The sequence below is a fragment of the Sesamum indicum genome, linkage group LG3 (assembly GCF_026168435.1).
Source record: "Sesamum indicum cultivar Baizhima isolate 11 linkage group LG3, ASM2616843v1, whole genome shotgun sequence".
Classification (NCBI taxonomy): domain Eukaryota; kingdom Viridiplantae; phylum Streptophyta; class Magnoliopsida; order Lamiales; family Pedaliaceae; genus Sesamum; species Sesamum indicum.
The window spans coordinates 29,385,230-29,396,467 of record NC_142659.1 but is presented as its reverse complement, the minus strand read 5'-3'; the positions used below and the strand labels follow the sequence as shown (position 1 = coordinate 29,396,467).

General features: G+C 35.0%; 1 protein-coding gene across 1 annotated transcript; it reads left to right on the top strand.

The window, feature by feature from the left end:
- Nucleotides 1–2,274: 2,274 nt before the first annotated feature.
- Nucleotides 2,275–4,298, top strand: AOS (allene oxide synthase). Its single transcript, XM_011076172.3, has one exon. The coding sequence runs from the start codon at nucleotides 2,353–2,355 to the stop codon at nucleotides 3,964–3,966; it is 1,614 nt and encodes a 537-aa protein (XP_011074474.1). The 5' UTR covers nucleotides 2,275–2,352; the 3' UTR covers nucleotides 3,967–4,298.
- The last annotated feature ends 6,940 nt before the right edge of the window (nucleotides 4,299–11,238 follow it).

Genomic DNA, 11,238 nt, shown 5'->3' with positions numbered 1-11,238 from the left:
TTCAAATCACTGTATTGCATTAAAAAATAAAACAAAAACTAATTTATTAACTAAATATAATTTAAAAAATTGAATAAGCTAGTTATCTTATTAGTTAAAGGCAATAACATTATTGTTTTTACGAAAAATGTGTACGATAATGTCATTAACTGTCATTTGTAAGTATGGAGTCCTTTTCTTTTTATCTTAGATATATGCTATATAAAGTATATTTCAATATATATAAAAGTATGTGAATATTTTATTTATGTATAATACAAAAAATATTTTTATAAAATTAAAAAATACTAAAATATGCAGATATAAATTTGTAAAAAAAATAATTTTCAATAAAATTATGAAAAAAATTAAAAATACATTAATATTTCAATTACAATTTTTAAATTAAATCCATGGGATCCAATTCTTATGAATCCTGGATTTGGGTGGTGACGAGGGAAATTGCACAATTACCGGAATACCCCCCAATTTTTGGCACAAACACTGCACCCAAGACTGTAATCATGACTGCGCCTAGGACTGAGCCTATGACTGCGCATGGCGGGGCCCACTGTGCAGTTGCAGCAGCGGCGGCTGCAGGTCCGACAGAGGGTGACGTGGCACGCCCTCACTGGAGCCACGTGTAACGCGTACAGAGGGTACCGTACCAGTATAAATACCCTCATTTATGGTATTTTAAATACGTTTTGATTACCTACTTTTACCGCCAATTTGTGTTCTAGCTCGATCCCATTATCTTATTTTCGATCCCATCCTTTCTGACTTAAGCATCGGAGGGCCATCGCCGAGGGCTTCTCGGCTAGCCTGACGTTTGTTGTGTTCTCAGGATCCGCTCCAGGTAGCTTGAAAGAGGGAGTCAGCGATCACGACCCGGTTGCCCGACCTAGCGACCCCGATCCAAGAATCCTAATTTTGAGCGACCTACATCAGGTGAAATCTCCAATCTAATAGTTTCTCAACGGGTGGGATCTCGTTCTTAATAGAAACATTGTTGAGTTTGTGATGGGCACGTGCATCACAGTGCTGTTGTTTTGGGCGGTAGCGTATATTTGAGGTGAGTGGTCGGAACCCGGAAAGTAATCAACAGTTTGACCTCTTTCGTCTTTGACTTCCAATTTTGGGGCTGACTGCTGCTCCGCGCCTCATTCTATTCCGTCCAATTTTCTTTTTTTTTCCTTCTACTATAATAATTTCCGTCCAGATTTAAATCTCGACCATTCGACGGAAAAATGAACACTGCTAAAATTCAGATTCCAAATTTTTATTTTTGGTCAATGTTAGGCAAGACTTTTCTGACCTTCATATTTCCCCGTTTAAATTTATTATTTTAGATATTTAATTACATATATTTCAATTTTAAAATATAAAATAAAGTAGCCATGCATACCATAAGATATCGCATATGTTGTAATATTAATAATTTAATTTAATTAATTTATTTTATCAAGAAAAATAATATAATTTATTTTGAAGTGTATTGAAATTATGATCGTATATTAAAAAAAGTAAAAATCGACTAAGATGCAAGTTTGGTGAATTAAATCTTAAGCTAACTTATAGTACGTAGCTTAAATCATAAAAGTGATGTATAATTTCAACCAACAGATAATTTTTTATTTTATTTTACTTATATTGAAATACATAGAATTAATTAATTTGAATTGGGAAACATGCATTATCAGTAAGTAGAAGATGGTAACTTAATAAAAGTTTATAGACCACTCAAGAGTCAATTAGGGTAACACTTTTGGTCTTGTAGAAATAGGCCACCTTGAAAAATGTTTCACGAACTTTAGTCAATTAATTAAAAGTTGTAAGAAATTTCAATACTAGACTTTAGAGCAAAGAAAAACGTGGTAAAGAAAAATCTTTTATAATCTGCAATAAAATAATATATTAAAGAACACTCATATTAGTTATGATTTTTTATTATACATTAGATATAGAGAGTAGAAAATATTAATTTTTATAAATTGAATTTATAATAAAAAGAGTTGGGCACGTAAGGAAAAATAGAGAAAGTGGAAGTGTAGTGGAGAATTGAATTCAACTATATATTCAAGCACCCCTTTCACGATTATTATTTTTATTGGTTTTTGGAGTAGACGGTGCAATAGATTTAAAAATAAATAAATTCAAGGGCTACCCATTTTGATGATGGCCCACATTTTTCCACTCAGAATTCATTATTGATTATCAGTCTTCACATTTATCATTTTTTGTTTTTTGTTTTTGCAGTGATTTCCGTTTTCTATATATATATATATATATATGTATATTCAATTCAATTCATATATCTGCCACCATCATCATCAACTTTCGCAAACAAAAGTCCGCAGTCCAAGCTCAGCAATGGCTGCTTCATCTTTCCCTGCTTTGCACTTTCCCTCTTCTTCTTCCCAGAAACTATCGACAAGATTACCAGCTTCTCCCAATCGTTGCAAAGGGCGCTCCCTCTCTGCCCACCCCATCATCACAGCCACCATATCCGAGAAACCATACATTTCTCAACCACCAGCGCCGCCTCTGACGGCCGCTGTCGCTCCAGAGAAACCTTCCAAGTTTCCAGTCCGGAAAGTCCCTGGAGACTACGGGCTTCCTTTGATCGGACCCTGGAAAGACAGGCAAGATTACTTCTACAACCAGGGCAGAGATGAGTTTTTCAAATCAAGAATCCTCAAGTATCAGTCTACTGTGTTTAGAACAAATATGCCCCCCGGTCCCCTCATTTCCTTCAACCCCAACGTCGTCGTTCTGCTCGACGGCAAGAGTTTTCCGGCCCTTTTTGATACGGATAAAGTTGAAAAGAAGGATCTTTTCACCGGGACTTACATGCCCTCCACCGATCTCACCGGCGGGTACAGAACCCTCTCCTTTCTGGACCCTTCGGAGCCCAACCACGCCAAACTCAAGAAACTCATGTTTTTCTTGCTCTCGCATCGGCGGGATCATGTGATTCCCGAGTTCCACAACAGCTATACGGAGCTGTTCGAGAGTATGGAGAAGGAATTAGCCACTAAAGGGAAAGCTGGTTTCAGCTCCGCCAATGATCAAGCCGCCTTCAATTTCTTGGCCCGATCCTTCTACGGTGCCGACCCCAAGGACACCAGACTTGGATCCGACGGGCCGAAGCTTGTGAGCAAATGGGTTTTGTTCCACCTGCATCCGTTGCTGATATTGGGTTTGCCGAGACCAATAGAAGATGGCATTCTCCATACATTTTCACTGCCGCCGTTCTTGATAAAGAAGGATTATCAGAGATTGTACGACTTCTTTTACCAGAACTCAACCCCTGTCCTTGATCAAGCTGAAAAGCTTGGGATTTCTCGCGACGAGGCTTGCCATAATCTCGTGTTCGCCACTTGCTTCAATTCTTTCGGCGGCCTGAAAATCTTCTTCCCCAACATGCTCAAATGGGTTGGGCGCGCCGGAGTCAAGCTCCACACCGAACTGGCCCAAGAAATCCGATCGGCGATCAAATCCAACGGCGGAAATGTCACCATGGCTGCGATGGAAAACATGCCGCTGATGAAATCAGTAGTTTACGAGGCTCTCCGCATCGAGCCGCCGGTTCCGTCGCAGTACGCCAAAGCCAAGCGCGATTTCGTGATTGAATCCCACGACGCGGCGTTTCAGATCAAGGAGGGAGAGATGCTTTACGGGTTCCAGCCCTTCGCAACCAAAGACCCCAAAATATTCGACCGGGCCGAGGAGTTTGTTCCGACCCGCTTCGTCGGGGAAGAAGGCGAGAAGCTTTTAAAGCATGTACTCTGGTCGAACGGGCCTGAAAACGCCACCCCCACACTCAACAACAAGCAGTGCGCCGGAAAGGATTTCGTGGTGCTGGCGTCGAGGCTGCTGCTGGTGGAGCTATTCCGTCGCTACGACTCGTTTGATATTGAGGTCGCTGCGTCGCCGTTAGGCGCCTCCGTCACTATAACGTCGCTAAAACGAGCCAGTTTCTAAACCTTTGTTACTCTACTGGTTTCCGTCTCTATCTGTCGATGATTATTATTATTATTATTATTACACGGTCGGGGCGGCGGCTGATCAATCTGGGTTTCCCGGCAGGGAAGCTGTCGGGCAGACGGAAAATGGGGCCGTTTCTGTTGGTGGTTAATAGAAAATAGGTTATAGTCAATTGTACACTTTGATTTTGATTTGACTAGAAGTAGTTGTGCTATGACTCAAGGGTTACGTAGTACCGGACCGGGTTGTACATTACGCTGTTTGAGTTGTATGTTGTTTTCTATTTTCAAGAATTTTGTCTCTCCCAAGATATATATTTTTATTTGTAAGATTCGGCTTTAAGTATATAATATTTCATAATTTTTTTTATAATAAATAATGTTTCATAATTTTCGTGATATTACAAAGTAAATAAGAAAGATTATAAATTTCGTGCAAACCACTAGATTGGATTACATTTAGATTCTTTCCAGCATCTTCATGAATCATGTGGCTAGAGAAAATAAAAGAAACTAAATTGAGACGTTTGGTCTGTACTAAATTAATTATATTTAAATCAAATGCAAGCTAGAACATATATTTATAAAAAATCTTTGTGGATATCGAAAGCACACAAATCCAAGATCTGAACACTATATTTAATGAAATTATATATAAAAAAGGCACTATTTTGATACCCTTTATGTACGTACCACGTGCAAAATGGACACCTTAAGATAGATTTGAACAGCAAGCAAATCTTTTTTGTAATGAAATTATTAACTTCTAAAGTATTATTAATTATTGCGACAGATTTTAGAAATTTATAAAAGTACAGTTGGACGCGGATAACAATATTATCATTAATAAGAATTTCAAGATTTTACACAAAATGATAGAGGATTCGACACTTTAATGGCTAAAAGAAAGGAGAAATTAAATAATTCAGACGATCATGCACGTAGGAATATATATGATCTCACCTTTAATATTGGTGAATGAAAAAAAAAAAACATGAATTATATGGGATAATATTATGAAGGTCGTATCAAGACTTATGGGTGAATAACAATTTATTCCCCTGTGATACTGAAAATGAGCACATTATCTCCCATGAAAAAAATATAGCAATTTATCCCCTTATACTTTTTAAAATGAAGCAAAGGAGGTAATTTGCTCATTTACGATATCACAAGGGGGTTGTTTGCATTTTTTCCCAAGACTTATTTCTAATATATCTATAATTTTTAAAGCAGTTCTGGATTCTTGATTCAATTTAGGGTCTTTACGATTCGGTTCTAGTATAATCCAAAACTCTAATATGTATGGTTTATCATTATCATGCGGTAGTTTTAGTATTTGTTGTTCATATGAAATCGTACAGTTTTGAGAAATTCATAAATAGCCGCCCACAATATAGTAGATACAACTTTTGCTACTTTAGTGTTCTTATGACCTTTATTCATCTTTCTTACGATTATTTGATTTAAGCATCGGTGTGGTTATGACGTTATTCAGCTTTGTATGTTTTAAAGCTAAGAAAATTTAAAATTTAACTTGCTCGTGGAAAATTCTATGTCGGACCCACCTCAACTAAATCGGATTCAATTGTATAGCAAATGTAATATACTTGTCGTGTGACTGGTTTGCAGTTTAAAAAAAAAAATCAGTCAACATAATAAGTTATTTTATGATTAACTTAATTCGATTAAACTTGATTTGGATAAAAAAATTTCCTTCCTCATTGTGATTGGCAATTTCCTATATGCACTCTAAAATACCTTAATCCGTAAAATCAGTACAGCGAATTATTTACATGAGTCGAGGATTTGATTTATGAATTTGTGGGCTTTATTTAAGGCCCATCAATTGATGATGTTTGGGCTGATGAATCGAAAATCCCCAAAGAATTCTTTTTTTCCTTTTTACATTTAATATCCTAATGAAAGAGGGGGGAAAAAATGAGTATAGGGGCGCAGCCAAGTCTTGTCTAGTTTCGGTGGCGGACAAGACTTAATTTCAAATATTATGGACTATTAGTTGATATAAATAAAATAATTGTAGTCAATAAATAATTTAATTTAAATGTCTCATCGTGACTTTTTGAAAATAATATGAAAAAATAATTTCTAGTTGCAAGAATTCCTACTACATAAACAATTTCAAACAATATCGATATAACAACAACTACTAGTATCGAGAATTTTGCGGCCCTTTAATTGTCAAGTCATAGTTGTAAGAATTAATTGAATTCAAAATAATTTGGTTCGACGATTGCATAATTAATTATAAATTTTTTTATTATGATAGAATTAATTTAAAATAATTGATTTTAAAAGAAGTGATAGTAGCGGTTAGAGCGTATTAGTTTCATAAGACAAGAAATTCAATATTTTTAGTCATTTATTTTATAAAAATTTTAAAATAATTTTAAAATTGAGAAAATTCGACATATTTAATCAATTTTCTACAACAACTCGTACCCGTGATGCTCATTTATTTATGAAAACGTTGATACCCTCGTGAAAGTCATTACAAGAATGTAATAGCAATGAAGATCGATCGATATATTCCGTTCACTGCAACTAGTTCTTGTGTTTGTGGGTGGATGACTTTATCGATTCTTAAATATTAATTAGTAAACGTGTTTCCTGATGATGATTCGCGTTTTTAACACTAATGTAAGTAAAAGCAGAGAAAGAAATAAAAAGTGGAAATTCTATTCCACCTTCGCCTCTTGGTGGATTAATGTTTTGTTTTTTTTAAATTAATGAATTACTAACATACATAATTTTATTAAATAATTTTTAGCGAATAAAATATTAAATCATTAAACTATATTATAAGTAGACCAGCATCTACACACGTAAAATAAAAATTCAGAACTTTTGACTGATGACACTAGAAGAAATTTACTATTGTCTACGATTTTATTGGTTATGAACTAAACGTACCAATAGTACATAACTATTATTAATTATGATTAAATAAAAATTGAGAAAATACTTCGCTTCTTCACCATGATAACTATTTTTGTCATATCGCCACGACTCTTAGCCGTGACAAAAGCTTCAACTTTGTTAAAATCATAACCAACAACTGTTGCAGGATTGTGGTCAATTACTATATATTATTTTTTCTATTTTTAATCATAGCAATTAATCATAATTAAATATTATATTTCTTCAGTAAAGACACACCGAGGTCGCTCTTAATTTTGATGCAAAGACCTCAATCATTGCAATATATACTTAACTTCACTAACACGAGTATTAAAAACTCTAATTTAATAGGGAATAATTATAAAGTCTAACTCAAATTGTAAAATTGAGATTAATTAAAGATACGATCTGCATTTTAAATTGGAATCAATTCTTCTAGATTGGGGTACTTATTATCTATAATATAGTTAATTAATTGTTGATAACTGATCATGCTTATAACTTTTTGATCAATAAAATTATCGTTTTGAACATAAAAATTATAATTAATTTTACATTATTATATAAAAAATATCAATTCACAGTTCAGTATACTTTTTACAACTATCAAAAGAGATTATTATAATTTTACGCTGTCATAAGAATCAACACCAGACAAATAATATTTTAATTTAATTGTTAAAGTTGGAGTTACATAAACAATTTCGAGATTAATATGACTATTTATTTTATTTTATATGAGTTTAGTATAATTTATTTTATCATTTTTTGTTTATATTAATATAATGATTTAATGGATATATTATTTAATTCATTAAAAATATATATATAGTGATGTGATCTTATCGCTTAAAAAAATCAGAATTGACACTAGAAAATCCTTTGCACTACAAAGCACTTGGGGAGCGTATGTATCTTTACTGCTCAAACACTCCAATACAGTCTTAATCAACTTCACTCGCACACAGAGATACATACATATACACACACACACACACATATATATATATATATATATATATATACTTAAAACAACAGTATTTCGAATTAATTAAGGGGCAGCAAAAGCGTCATCAGCCCATCTTATACGAACAACCGAAGTCTTCTTGTCGTCCGCGTTGGAAGCGAAGGGCGAGCTAAGAAGAGCTTGCACGGCGGACTTCACCTTGTTGACACGCTTCCGGTGGCGAATGCGGCGGAGCACCACCGCTTTGTCCAGTGTCCCGGTGGCGTGGGCCGGTTTCAGATACAAGTGACTGGTGACGAGACCAGCAGGGTTATCTTCGTCGTCCTGATCTTTGTTTTGAGCAACCTCTGAGTTGTCAGTGATAGGGTGTTTCTGGGGGAGTAGAGAACACATTGTTGCTGTCGAGTTTTAGAATATGGGAAGATTAATGCAGGAATGGTGAGGTTTATATGCTGGATTTGGAGATAAAATTGGAATATTTTATGTAATAAAGAAATAGGTGGAGGTGGTCGGTGGTTAGATTCTGTTTATGGGTGGGGGGATTAATTACCCATAAGTTGGATGGTGTTGCACTCTGACATAGTCGGTTTCACTGTCTTAATTAGTGTAATCATTCTATTGTTTTTGTCATTTGAGGGCGTAAACATATGCATCTGTAGGAAATGGACAATGAAGTGCGTGTGGTTTGGAAAGGGAAGGGAAGATGATTTTAAGGAAATTAATTAGGTTCTTATCAATAGAAATTAATTATATTAAAATATCATTTAATAATTTGATACCATTTTTAAGAATTAACACATACAGTGAAAAGTCATTTTTGTGACTTTATATGTTGATGTTCCAAAAATGGACATGACCAAGAATGAGTCGAGCTCGTAGGAGAAACCGCAGAAGCCAACTAACATGACTTAATTCTATATTCTTACACCCAATCCATTAGTGGGAGAGAGAGAAACTCAATTTGCCAAACCTAAATATTAACTGAATTTACTCGGTCTAAAATGTGCAAGTGTGGGTCTTGGGCTTCACGGCCCAAAGTCAAGAGCACTTGTTGGAGGGGTGAATTGGCCTAACCTTAAAATTTGACCGAAAATGTGCGCTTCATATTCCGCCCACCAAATGTGAAATCCCCAAAGATATGATTGAGAATGGATACTGATGATGTTCCTCAAAAAGGGGCCCGTGCATAAACAGTCCATAAAACACCTCTTCTAGACAAAAACCTTAAAAGGACAACTCAAGCCCAAAGATGGGGAATCCATATGCAATGGTAGTCCGCAAAACACCAACTACTTCTCCCACCTGACTCAAAAGTCAAGGACAGAATAAACATGATCAGCTGCTAAACACCCTGAATACGTGGCAACATCTTTAGCCGTGTCGATTACACAACCTGAGGATCTTACGGAAATCCCATTTGGTCAGATTTTCTTGATCGCCTTAATGTCTAATTGAGCAGCAAAATCGGCCTCAGCTATTGGAAGATAGCATATTCAACATTTTTTGTGTTAAGTTCTTCCACTACCAATTGAATTGCGTGGAGTTGGGCAATGGAAGTATTAGGAGCAAAGATTTCTGTTGCAGTTGCAGGGCGAATGAAACCTTGGTGGTCGCGTAATATGAATGCCGCCACGCATTTGTCTTTCCTTGAAAGCAATGTCAGTATCTGGAGGGGGCTCCCATTCCACATTAATTTTTGTTTTAGTTCGATGCGAAGTTCTACTTGCAACAACATATAATTCCCCCTCAATCCAATCAAAAAAATTAACACATGAATCTCACATAAATGGAAAAAATCAGGACGCACTAGGAACAAATCTAGGAAAAGATAGTTATTATCAAGACGTGGCAAATTCTTGAGATACCTAGGAACTTGTGCTATACCTACCGACCATGTTGTCAGCTTGTTCTAGCAAGTTAAGAAAACCGTTAAAAGGAAGATTGTTTATATATATGCCGATTCGGGGGGAAAAAATTTAAAGAAAAAACACGAGTAATGGACAAACAATTGATGTCAATTTTCCACCTCCCAGTTGTTGTATTATTATAGCTTTATGTGGAAGCTCCAATAACCTAGGGTTTTGAGCCCCTGTTCCCTTTTCTTTCCTACCTCCATTTCCCTTCCTATATAAAGTGAAAGCATTGTGGTTTGCAATTTATATAAAGGTATGAAAATAATATCAGGCAATTATTTGGCCTTTTTACATGAATTTGGTTAAAGGTAACATCCCAAAACTTGAAAGAATATTCATAACTAGTTCAAGAAAATTTTATTTTTGTATATTCATATATATATAAAAAAAAATCATCGTTTTACTCTTATAAGTATGAAGTAGTGGTATTTTTTGTCCTATATATATATATATCTGTTTCTGCAATTTGGTCATGTAATTTCTCGAACGTCACAAATTGAGGGCAATTAATTTTGACCAATCTCATCGGAAAATCTCATTTACTATGCACGTGACATGTTGATTCTGAGATTTCAACCACTTATATAATTTTTTGGTTATAATTGTCCTTGAATTATTATTTTCTTTAATTATAAGACTAAATTGTCAATATCAATTACAACATGTCCCAAATTGTCACCTTCTATACTTATAGAATTAAAAACCTTTTTTGGGAAAAAAAATCACCCTAATTAATTAATTGAATTTGAAATAAGTAATTAATAGACAAGTATGGCCCTGCGATAGCATACAAACAATAGGCGTAGGTTACTTGCCAAGGCAGTAGGGAATAGTGGTGGCGACGTCTAAGGTATTTTAGAGTTCCACATACGAGTGAGGGTAGAAGGGATGTTGGTAAATCGTTGTTTAGCAGCCGGACTATGAATTTGTATTGTCTGTAACGTTTTGTCGACAACAATATTGTTGAAATCGCATTTCCCCCAAAACTGTGTTTGGTAGTAGACATCAAGTGGATAACTTGACTTTGCTTGAATGCAATTGGTGTGAACCACACGGACTGTCCCTCCCCAACTCTAATAAAAGTCGCTCACACCCCAACTTTTATTTATTTTGAAATACTTATTTTATAATAAATTGTGACATTAATTAATTCTTAATTTGACAAGTAAACATGGTCATAAGGATGTCCAAGAACCTAGCTACATGAAATCACTCCTTAATCTATCACTACTTTTGTATTTTCCGAATACAGTAATTGACGTGGGAATATTTCAAGTCAGAAATAATTATGTTTCCCAAACATAAATAGTCCGTAGGAATCATGACATTACTATAAAAATAAGTATGATTCCTGACAATCAATCTTAATAACGGACGACAGATAAAAAAAAACATTATAATGATGGTCAAAAAAATTACTAAAGCAAAGAGCTGTTAAATTTAGCCTTACGCGATGAAAACCCGAACA

Coding starts and splice junctions, on each gene's coding strand:
- AOS (XM_011076172.3), top strand. CDS start 2,353: ATGGCTGCTTCATCTTTCCCTGCTTTGCACTTTCCCTCTTCTTCTTCC.